We start from the raw sequence: 13,130 nt of genomic DNA on the forward strand, positions 1-13,130 counted from the left end.
TTTTGTTTTATATTTTCCTTTTACATACATTTATTTCATGTATTTTTTATTACATTATATATTGATGTTATAGCAAGAAGCTACAGTCTCTGCTAGTTTTGAGACAATTACCAACGACGATGCAGGGGAGAAAAAGAATATAGATATTTTAGCTGAGAGTCTCACCCAACAGCCTAATCTTTCTCAAGGGTGAGTTGTATACATTGTTATTTTATTTCTTAATAAACAAGCGCTTTTAAATAGCAGATGTGTAGGGATATGAACTGATCAATACTGTGTGTATATAAAAATAAAACTATTATTCTTATCTAGTTAATCAATGTAAACTGTTAATAAATGCAGTAATTTATGTTGCATATCGATTATTTTATTATATGACATGCATGCAAAACACTTTTCTATTCTAAAATATTTGTGCTTGGCAATTTATTATTATGCATAAATACAATTTATTTATTTTTAAAAATAATAAAAATAAAATAAAATATCATTGTGAAAATAAAATATATTAGGATATTTCGAAGTTGTAGAAAGTTTTTTCACAATTATTAATATAAATTTACTATAAAGAATTTTATTTAATTGAGATTTAGGGATAAAAAATATGTGCATAAAATAATATGAAAAAATCGCCATTTAGTCGAATCAGACTAAATATTAATGTTGCTTTTATTGGAATACTTTTTACCAGATTTTATTTAAATATTTTTAAAATGATATTTTTATCGTAAAATCAGTGTAAATAACGAAATAACGTTATAACGAAAATATTATTGAATATAATAATATAAATTTTATTTGCCACTCTGTTACATATTTTATCATCAAAAAATATAATAACAAAAAGTGCGAATAATACATTGTATTTGTGCATTGTTTCTATTATCTTTTTTGTGCTTTATATTTTTTGTTGCATTTTTACAATATTCGATTGCAGTCATTATGTCATTATGCAACGAACATTTGACGAAATTGCTGCTTTCTGGATTTATTTAATATGCCATGAAATTTTTTGTTATATGTCCTTTATAGGATTCTTTTCTTACTTTAGTGTAGATTTTTTTTGGATATTAATATAATGTAATATTGCAGAATTTTTAATTTTAATTAAAATAATTTTTAATTGAAATTTTTTTTTTAATTTTGAACAAGCTGTTTAGCTTTTTCTACGAAAACATTTTTATATAACAAAAATTAAACTTTGAAAATTTTTATATACTATTAAGAATTCCTTTCTTTTTTTTGTAATAGATTTTTGTGAATCAAATATATTTATTATTTATGCTGATGTTAAAAAGGCTAGCAATTGATTTATATCTTTTGATTGTTAACGAATACATGTATGTATAATATTTCTTTATGCTTATCGATTTTATTCTCAGTAACTGAATAATATATTTTTTTATATTTTATTCTATATTATTTTATATTACATGTTGAAGAATTACTTTTTTGTGAAACACGAATAAAATATAACTAGTATTTATCTTTAAATCTAAAAAAAAAATTTTCTTTAATATCAAAAAAAATCTGCTCATCTATGTATATTTTTTCTATACTGTTGCCTGCGCTGAATTTTGTAAAATATGCATGCATATTATAAACGCAATATATCATGCATATTCCGCGGAAATTTATGTACTTGTAAATTACGGTGCATGGAAATATAAAGTGGGAATGTTAGACGATATAAGAGAAAAATTTTCTATATTTTCTTGCAAAAAGGGCAAATAAATTTAATTATACCATTTATTAAATTTAATTATACCATTTATCGTATTTTCGTTCTATTACAATGCAAATATTTCTATTTGCAATAAAGCATATTTTTCGAGAATTTATGTTATTTGGGATTTTTCGTCCACGAATATGTTTTCATGATATGGAGGTATTACGGTGATAATATTCTTAATTCTTAAAGAAAACAAAGGACAAATCTGAAAATTGTAGGGCTTTGTTCCTACATATTTTCAAACCAGTTGGTGATTGTCACAAATCTGTGCATTATAAAATTTTATTGCACAGTATAATCAGATTGAGATAATACGCAAAATTTCTAATTGTTTGAGATTGGTCCAACTGTATTGGAATAAATTTTTGGTCTAAAATTAATAAAAGATTCGAAATAATAAAAAATAAAAACAACTCTAGTTTGAATAAATTTAATTTAAAAAATTAAGAAATATAATTAACAAAAACAAATTGTATTTATATGCATAAAACTGTAAAATATTTTTCGTGAAAATTTATTCGTTAATATAATATTAGACATTGGAATGCTAGTTATAAAAAAATTTCCCATAATGTTAAAATAAAGAACAGCAAAAGATAATATTTGAAAATGACAAAATTTAACGGTTAAATATATAACATATACGTCGCTGAAAAAATGCTTTACTCATTAACACAAATGATGCGTTATTATCTTCACTACTGGTGTATTTTTATCGCGTTAATTGTATTCATTTGAATTTAATGATCTTCATATCAAGAGAAAATATATTAATTATGTCAGTAATATTGCGAAGAATCCAATAATCCCGTTATCTTCCAAGATAAGCATGGAGAGATTTAAGTAAAATTTATAATATTTCAATGCTGTTTTCTTTATTGCCAGTGTAATAGAAAAAAATTTCTTTATTGTTAGTAGATAAGAGCATTTACACATATAACGCATCGTAACGTATGCAATGATGCATTTATGATACATTTTTTTCATTTATGTGATATCCTCATAGACTAAATTAATTTTATCATTAATCTTTCGTATACTTTTGCATTGCAGCGTAGAATAAGGTTTACAATAGTAATTTCCGATAATAACAGTTCACGAATACAAAATTATCGAAGGATTATGAATAATGTAAAATACACTTAATTAAAGCGTGCAAAGTGCATCTCTTCGTTGTTTTCATTAAATTTTTACAATCATGCATAGCGCATGACTCGATGTGACTAAGAAAAATTAATTGATAACAATATAACTTTACAAAGAAAATAAAATTTTATGTAAATAATTTTATAATGAAATTTACAAGAAATCGTTGTCTTTTGTTCTTTTATTATTATATTTTTAATGTCTTTTTTAATATTTGGCTAATTTGTCATGAAGCTTCCACAGTTTATTTGTTAGATTAATTTGCGAGTTGAATTTTATTGAAAATTTGATCGAGGATTATTATTTATCCGTTTTAACTAACACATTGTTGAATAGAATATTGTAATAAACTTTAAATGTTTCTATCGAAGAATTGTTTTGAAAATCTATATAAACAGCGATAAATGTGTATTTTTCTTCACAAACAATCAAAAATATTTTTGCTTTTCTTCTTTGATAAAAGTAATACGAATTTGTATTGCGCGTTGTTAAATAAATATTATTTGCTCTAAATAAAATAATTTAACAGAAACAAGTGTGTTTATGTAGCTACTATAAATTGCTATGTAATATTACATCAGCATATTTGTTATGCAATTTCGATGTTTGTCAGCTTCCATATTTTTTTTTATTTATCGATATAAAAAATATAATTTGTTGCAAAAGATATTGCGCGATATTAATTATACGTTTTAAAATCATTTTTAACAATTGTTTTTTAATTAATTGTTTTTTAATTAAGACATCAAATCATTAATAATTTTTTAATTAAAACTGTTGAAAATGATAAAATTTCTGTAAATAAAACTTTCGTTCCGGTAATGCACAAATCTCATATTATCTTCATAAATGTAGGTACATTAATTTAAAAAAGATTATAATTTAATATCTTTAATAGTGTTGTGTGTGAATATGTGTGTGAGGTTAAAATTAACATTGGGCATTACAGAGTTCTCTTTCTAGGACATCTTGGAATAAGTGCAGATTACGAAAGAAATATTAATAGATACCAATTGATAGATACTAGATCATTCGCAACAAGTACAAGTGACACATTGATATTCATGCTAATTAAATATTTATCTTATAGACTATATATACCGCGCCACTGAATTGCTTGGGCATGTCTCGATTGCCAAGTTCTCTTATTGGTAACCGATAGAACTTAAACAGAAACAATTAATGGCTATGTATGTATGTATGTATGTATGTATGTATGTATTTATGTATGTATGTTTGTATGTATGTTTGTATGTATATGCGCATGTATATACGTATCTTCGATTCATTAATATCCAGGTAGATCCATATATGCTCCATATAGCTTTCGCTCTTTATTGATTTTAATATTGAGCCACTCAAATAGGCTCAATCAAATCTTGATCACCTGAGTGCCTTTCAAATCGATATTGTTATATTGCTATGTATTTAGTAAGAGAAATTAGGCGCGTGTTCGAAGTTTATTATTAAAGCAAGTTAATCCTATCCAATACTGGCATATGCGATATTGTATACATGTACGTTGCTCAATAATAGAATAACGATTTTTTCGGACAGGTACCGATATCTCGAAATGTTGCTGTATTTTGCTATTATATTTGCGCTATACATTTATTATATATTCGTATTTCATGTGTGTGACGGTAGGGATAATATAATTATGCAATGATGATTGTATACATTTCTCCGATATATCTCATAAATCAGCTAAAATTATTTCTTAATGACGTCAAACAACGACTAATTAATGGGGCATCTGTTATTAATGCGACTGATAAATGACTGGATACAATGGATTAGGTTATATAACAGCTCACACATTCCGTTCGCCTCTTCCCTCTTCCCTCTCCCTTTTCCTACTGAATGTTTGACATACATTATTTTAATTAATTCGTAATAATAATTTGTAGAAATGTGAAGTAATTCCTTGTCCAATTTAATCATTAATTTAATATTGAATCAATTATTTCTGTGAAATACTAATAAGAGCTTATATATAATACTAATATATCGCACGGTATTCTCTTTATTGTTGCAATTTTTAATTCTCATATTTAAATAAATGTTTAAAGATTTATATATAGAGACGATCACAAATACTTTAGAAAACAAAAGTGTCAATAAAATAACGAACAATTGAAATATAAAGAGACCGTATTGTATAAATCGATACGATTTCATTGTATAATATTCATGTGATTAAAAAAAAAAGATATTTAAAAAAAAAGATTTTTAAAGCATAGAATCTAAAGCCAAAGGGCATTTATTAGTTTTGAAATAGCTTATATATATCCACGTATCGCATTTAATGAATACACGTATAATGTCTGCAAAATTATTTCTCTATTTAAAAAATTGTAACATAATTGATAAAATTATGACTTATCCCCAAAGAGTTGCAGAATTCTCAAGGACAGAGAGTTTTTTAAGAACTGATATAGTGGTAGTGATAAAATTTAAAAGAAGCAAAAATTTAAATAGTATTTCAACAAACAAATGCATTGATCGATGGAAACATTGTTTTAATTGAATTGGGAAACGAGTATTTATACTATTATTCATGTAATTAATAATAATTGTTACTAATTAGTATTGCAATAATTATTGTTGATATTTCTGGGATCGTGTTCTTAATGTGATTAAAATTCGATTTAAGCAATTATAGAATATTCTAGGCAAGAAAAATATAAAAGTGAATTTATATTTTTCTTCTTCTGTAGCAGTACAGATTAGGGCCACGTCCACTTTACGGATGTTGAGATGAAAAACGGGTCGCCAGGAAGCGTTTATTTCGTTTTCTATTGCAAAAACCTATCGCGTCACTATGTAGGGATTGCACGAGGGATGCTTCTGGCAAGCGTCCAACTCGGCCGTGTAACCGATCCCAAACGGGTGAAGTTTTATGCAAAACTCCTTCGCTTCCTCACACATTCGTTCAAGAACTTGCGCGAAGCTGGAAATTGTCTTGTATATGTTCTTGTAGTAGTTCTTGATGCAGTTGCAGCTGTGTCCTTCTTTTCTACCTAGTAAGATTATGCTTGCATCTCCTTCGCAAATTACGTCTCTTGTCGATAACGCGAAACATGGAACAAATTGTATTCGATGATGCCAACATTTTTCTGCACAGGATGTTGTAGAATCTCTGACCTTATTTCTCATGTCGAGTTCTTTGATAAATTTAAAGTCGAGAAAAATTCTGGGGAGACATTATTCGTTGCGATTTCTTTATTGTTAAATTCAAAATAAAAAAATTTTGCATTTTATATTTTATTTGCAGTTTCTAGTAATGGAGTGCTTTTTATTAAAATTTCTGTGTTTTGTCTAATCTCTTTTAAATTAGTTTCGCTGCTGTTTTAGAAATAAAAGCTCATTATTTTTTCGAAAAACTTGCATTTTGCATCTTGCGGTATATTGATTTTTTCACAGTATACATCATCTATTTCTAACGTGAAGAAATTCAATCTCGATAGGAAAAAATGTTCTATATAAAGAAGAATAAATCGACGGCTCAATATATTTGAACACGCGACATACGCGCAGACAATATCGAAGTAACGCAACATTTTTTTATTATCGTATACGCAATAAAACGTAATATTTGTATGATGTAGAGAGGCAGGTATTTCCGATATATTCGAAAAATTATTATTGATAGTATAAAAGAAGCTTTTCCATCTTTTCGTCTCCGAAATACGTCTCTTGAAGTACATATAGATCAATAAATCACCGCGCTTTCTACCTCCAACGATCGCAAACGGTCTTTAATTCCAGTATCAAGTTGGAGTATCAAGTTTATCTCAGATTGCCTTATGTAGCATTTTCTTTAGAGATAGATTTTGACATTTCGATCAATATACATCTTTGAACATCTATCCTTTTTAGTTAAATATCTCAAATTGCTTCCAAGTGATTTATATAAAACAGACATATATAAAATGCCTAGATTGTTGTGGAATTTTGGAGCGCATAATAATTTATATAGATATATCATAAACTTATATTAGCTATAATTGATGTCTGTCTAATAAAATTAAAAAAAGAATGATCAAAGAATGATCAATGCAAGTGAATAATTCACATGTCAAGAAACTGTGTAAATGATTTGTCACTTTATTATTTTAATTCCTGTCTTATTCAACGTATTTTATTTTGATATTTATTGATACACTTGTATACAGAGTATTTTTGTACCTCATGTTTGCATTTGCTCAACATTTTTAGATGTATTTTTTAACAAAGCTATTTTATTCAGAGCTTAGCGCTTTATATTGAATATTTTCAAAATAAAATCTCGGGAAAAGATACAAAAGGACTTTCTAAGAAAAATCCAGAAAAGAAAGCACTTATCATGTGAATTCCACCATATATACGTAATCTAGAAAATACAGAGCGTTAAGAATTTATAAACCAAATATTTTCTGGGCAAGGCACGCGCCCCTCTTGCTCGTCTCACTTTTATACGTGAATACTTTATAGGGCATAAAAAGCTCACAGCAACCGCAGTTAACTGCAAATTGTTAGAGTTCTGCGGTGGCAGGGGGATGAGTAATCGGGACTAAGAGGGGGCTTCTGAAGAAAAAGGGCAGATTAGAAAGCATGAGAAAGCCTCGATAGAGGGAAAGTTGCAGCAATGCGATACGAGAGGGAATGCGAAAGAGAGAAGGGTGCTAGTGGAAGTAGACTGACGGTGCGGTCGTGAGGGGATGGTGGCGTGGAAAGGTCGCTCGCTGCGACGCTGTGCGAGAGGGCGGATGTCAGTCCACATTCGAGCGGCCACCGGTATGGCCGTGTGAACGGATCGGCCCGCGTTTCTTCGCCACCCTTTGTGATTTTACGACAAAAGTTGGATAAATCGCGAGGCCTAAAACGTGCGATCGTAGGTGACTAAAAGAGAGAACGTGCGTGCAGAAATGAAGCGTAGAATCGACTCACTATCAGTGAGATGACTATTGATGCGGTGCAGCGTATCGTTAATCACTCATCGGATATATCGCTCGAAAGAGTTTCCAAGAGTTGATCAATATTTAGTATCGATTTGAAATCGAATAGCGATTATCTTTTAATGCACGTATATCGAGAAGAAACCGATATCATCAGTTTTGTATAATTTTATCTATAATAGTGTCAGTTTTTTTAACGTGATGAGTCTTGCGAAAAGATTGATTAGTGAAATTATTGCCAATACACACGACAGGATTATAAATCTATGATATATTGTCAATATTTATCATTATTTATCATGCACGATGACGACGAAAAGTATGTTAATTTTTCACATATGCATTTTTTTTTTGTTTGACAACTTTTTATCATCGTACATTTAATAATTGTTAACATCAGAGTTTAATAAATATCGATAATTTAAAGATTTCTTAGAGAGTTTACAATTATAATAGATTGGATTAATTTGCCAACATACATATGTTTATTGTTAGATATAATTAGATTATGTCTTGGTAAGGAAGTGTATCTGGTAATATATGTATATTCTTATCGCGATTTATTTTGGTTAAGTCAAGGAATCACAGAAATATGTTCACGTGTTTTGCGCGAGTTTGTTCAGCTCAATACGGCATGTATACCGCGTGATCGTTAACTTGCTATTTAGCAAACTGAGTGTAAGAATCCTTTCTGACTCATTCGTAAATCACGCTCTTAAATTCTTTTTATGAGATTTTATACAAACTATTTATTTCATTTTCTCTTAAGATCTAATTAATGAAGATATGACGGTATTTACATTTCTTCGACTATACCTAGATCCGTTCTACTACGAGTTTTTAATGAATGATACTTAGATTCATTAATTTTTTTTTTATTGTTAGAAAATTCATTTTTAAAATAAAATAATGTTTATTAGATTAAATTTTAATAAAAATGAATAGGAAAACGTCATATTCGGTTAAAATAAATTGTTACGCATAATAATATAATTTAATATCTATAAATTATATTACTAGGCACGCGAAGATTCGTTTTAACCGAACATAGAGTTTTCCACTTATTTGTGTTTAACATTTCATCAGTCGATTTACTTAATATTGTTTTATTTAATATTGTGTGTTAATTGTCAATTTATGGCTTTGTATTAAATTTGAAAAATTTGTATTGGAGTAAGTAAAGAGTATGTAAATGGTCTCATGTGTCTGTATAGACATGCTACAATTACAAGTCGTTGTATGTTTCACTTGATTAATTATATTTGATGAAACTATATATCTTTTTTATTTTATTTACTTTTTAATTAAATTTTTATTTATATTTATTTTTATCTATAATTAATTGCATGATTTACAATGTAAAAAAGATTATTTCTTTTATTGAATAAAATTAGGTATTTTGTATTTTTCTTGCAATTCTAAAATAAATTAATTATATTCTCTGTATTTTTTGTACAATATGATTTATGAGCTTGATTTTCCAAAATTCTAAATGCAAAATTAGCGTCTACATTGGAAAGCGGAAAAATGCGAGGTATTTAAATCTTTTAGCGCCGGAGAAAATGAGATCACGGTAAATTTATTACGACACCTTTTTAAGGTTTCTGACGATCAAGAAAATGCTTGTACCATTTACGTGTGGAGGAAGAGTATTCTTGTTATTATGATGATATTTCGACGTTATATTCTTCGTCTTTATCAAAGGTATAAAAACGTTATCCGATATATAATAAGTGAAGAATTATGAATAGAGATTGAAAACGTTATCAGTATAAAATCTTTTTTTTATTTACGAAGATAGCATGAGTAAATCTGGAAAAGCTTTTGAGAATACATATATAATATTACAGCATTGATTTCAAATGTACATTTATTTATCAAAAATATAAAAAGGTCTTTGCATTGCTGATATAAACGATATGAAAAAGAAATGATTGGTGTGTGCATTCTTGAACTGTTCTTTCTACTTCGTATTATGAAACAAAATTTTCTTTATTGAACTTTTCTTAGCAGGGTAGTCGGCAGATAAACTTTCACATTTCCCTTGCATTTCTCGAAGCACTGAACAGAATTTGTCGAATTTGTTATACGCTCTTGCGTGCGAAGAAAATACGTGAAAGCCATCTCTCGAAAAGAAGAGATTACATTTTTTCCGGAATCATCTTTCGGATTTCAACAAACAAACAAGAACCAAATCATGATTTTTTTGTGATAATAAAGCTAATAAAACTTTTCATGGCTTGCGATTCAGAAAATAAAAAGCGTGATCATGTCGATTTTTTTCTTCAAGAAGCTTTTATAGAGCTTGAGAAATGTCTTCATTTCCGGAAAAAGCTTCTCATAAACTTCATCAGTTTCGTTTTGCTCGCTATATTTTAAAGTGTTTAGAGAATGGAATCTTTTCTATTATCTTTGTACAGAGAATAAAGTTTTAAGACTGTTGTTTTTAAATGTATTATTTGCAAGTTTTAAGAGTGATTACGCTTGTAAATGAGTATTCGGTTATTTACACTTTCATATCATTCATTTATGTAGTAATTTTTATATCAATCCACATAAATATAATAATAAAAATAAACGGTATTAATAAGTAGGTAATCTTGTACGTGAAATATAAAATTTGATTTTTGATAAATTATATCTTACAAACAACATTTTTTTTTTTCTGCAAATAGCTTGCAAAGAAAATGATTTTGATTTAAATGTTTTTTCCTTGCTCGTGATAAAAAAGGTTTTATCTTTCTTTTTCGAGCTCTGATAGCAATATCTTTGTTATCGTAGAGCTTTTTTGGATCCTTTTACAACTGATCCTTTTGGAACGTTTTTCATTTTTATTTCGCGCTGTAACTTGAATTTGCACGAAGAGTTTGTAGAATATGTATAGAAACTTTTCATTCAACATTACATACAATTTCAAATTTTTATATTTGAGAACATATAAAAAATTCATGTTTGTGCAAATATTTTACATTTGTTTAAAATATCTTTCTATATAACGAAAATTTAACGCTTATATAATATATATGTAGAGAGAAGGAGAAAGTAATTCGTAAATATTTTGGTATCTTAAACTGCAAGTACGCGAGAATAGCGTAAATTAGTGTTATGCTAATTATTCATTGTAAGCATTGTATATTCCATGAAATACATAATAAAATAAATGTGTGCTTGCTAATAAAAAGCAATTACAAATGCCATATTTTTTAGATGAATTTTACATTTTTATTTTAAAATGATCTCATGATCATTTTCTTGATGTGCTAACGAAGATAATATTAGCAAAAACACTTAAGAAGCTAAGAACATTTTTCACAAAAATTGATATAGTAGAATACAAAAAAAAAACAATCAGTGAAATAATAGCTTTAATAAAGCAGGATTATAATAACAAACCGATTGATTCTCTCTCGCTCCTTACAATAACGATGATCGAAATCTATGGACGATCAGTCGTTTTTGTTGGTGAAATACGTATCTATGGCAAATACTAAAGCTGCCAAGATCGCGAAAGAACCAGCCGCTACCGTTTGATCGCTATATTCCTGCAGATACGCGTGAATCAGGTTACTCGAAAAATTGTCCCAGTCGCGAATCAGAATGAGGCCAGCGGTACAACAGAGAATCGCGCCCATTGTCGAAAAAATAAGAGCCTGCAAGAGAAAAGAATGAAAAACAGTATCTTGTAGATATAATATATTATTTAGTACGATGTTGCATCGTCATACATCAAGGTTAGATGAAAATTGCGACAGAGAGAAGAAAAGTTAAATTTTCGGTGGAATTTTTTTTTTCAAGAAACGCGGAAAAGAATGTATAATGAAATAATAATACACGTATAACTCTGTGTTTGATTTTCAATGTTTCAGTGTATTTTGTAAATTTTCTGCGTGAAACATAAAAGTTAGGGAATTTCAACTTTTTTCAAGATTCCTCGTTTTCGTTGGAAATCATAGATAGATTTTGTATTTTATGTCGATTAATAAATTTGTTGTGAATAATTTTTGGTTTTTAACTCACGGTTTTTTTAGGCAATCTTTCGCCTAAGAGATGGCTCATAATAAGAACTGCATTTATGAAAATATAACCACACACTGCCACGTGAAATATCGCTATGTGATGTATATCAGTTGGCCGAAACTGATTCTGTTGAAATGGTCCTGTCACTAATCCCGTTGCAATGACACAGAGAACCTATAACGCATTCAATTATTATATTTTATACAAAAAAAGAACTTGATAGAAACATTCGAAATAAGTAATCTCCTAAAACAATCACGAAATGCTAACTCAAATCATAATATAACATTCATTGATTATTTCAGTTGTATTTAACAGAAAAATGAGCTTTATAACTGTTATAAAATTTTTTAATATAATAAAATTATCCTTATTGTATTTGTATAATATTATCCTTATTGTTTTTCATTGAATCTGAAAAACTGATAAATCCAATCATATTAAAGAATCTTTCAGCAGTTGCAAAGCTCTTTTTGTTGGACGCAACTATTGTTCTTAAAAACGTCAGATAATATTCATATAATATATTTTGAAATATGAGAATTATTTATTGTTAAATCGGACATAATAATTATCAACTATTTATTGAGCGATTTTACCAATTCGATAATTTTGCAAAAGAACGGCGCTTCTTTAAGATATCCCTTCATTCTCGTAAGGAGGCTGGGTCTAGAGCTGGTTTCCTCAGCCATTTTCAAATCACACTTTGTCAGCTCAGACACGCAAATATAATCACGACAAAAAAAATATTCACCGAGACATTCGAAGTGTGACGACGTCTGTTTCCAACTACGCTGAGAAATGCTCCACCCAACTATTGACCTGTCAGTAGCTAGTGTGACACTGACTAACATTAAACCGACTAAAGTCCCCACTTCCTCACTAAATACATTTAATGCGTAATGGCAATAGTTCTTGGTACTCAACCTTGGCGGTGGGTCTGAGATGATCTGTGCTTCATATCTTTCAAGATGGGCCTTATCATCGCGAACACGAATATACCAAAACGATCTTTCTGTCACTGTCAAATTGATTATACTCAATGATGGTTTGAGATGGATAACAGTTTATTAATTTAACGAATAAACAATAAACTTATGTAACGAGTTTGTCGAGTCATTTTGATTTGCGCCAATAAAACATACAACAATTGTTATTAGTGAATCTATTTTGACAATCTAAAATAAGGATGTACATTCTCGTACATTTTTATTACTGCGATATGGTATTAAGGCAAGAGAGAGAGAGAGAGAGAGAGAGAGAGAGAGAGAGAGAGAGAGAGAGAGAGAGAGAGA

General features: G+C 28.6%; 2 protein-coding genes across 2 annotated transcripts in view; one reads left to right on the top strand and one right to left on the bottom strand.

The window, feature by feature from the left end:
* The window catches only part of LOC108692412 (SUN domain-containing ossification factor), a 39,496-nt gene that overhangs the window by 1,483 nt on the left and 24,883 nt on the right, over positions 1-13,130 (top strand). Inside the window, exon 3 of the mRNA XM_018200643.1 lies at positions 74-189. Within this exon, the coding sequence (XP_018056132.1) occupies positions 74-189 (116 nt within the window). The remainder of the gene's footprint in view (positions 1-73; positions 190-13,130) is intronic.
* Positions 11,265-12,665, bottom strand: LOC108692413. The gene is made up of 3 exons (XM_018200644.1): positions 12,435-12,665; positions 11,836-12,009; positions 11,265-11,468 (listed from the first exon to the last, which is right to left on the bottom strand). The coding sequence occupies exons 1-3, from the start codon at positions 12,525-12,527 to the stop codon at positions 11,265-11,267; spliced, it is 471 nt and encodes a 156-aa protein (XP_018056133.1). The 5' UTR covers positions 12,528-12,665.

This window comes from Atta colombica, unplaced genomic scaffold (assembly GCF_001594045.1).
Source record: "Atta colombica isolate Treedump-2 unplaced genomic scaffold, Acol1.0 scaffold7, whole genome shotgun sequence".
In the NCBI taxonomy this organism is placed as follows: Eukaryota; Metazoa; Arthropoda; class Insecta; order Hymenoptera; family Formicidae; genus Atta; species Atta colombica.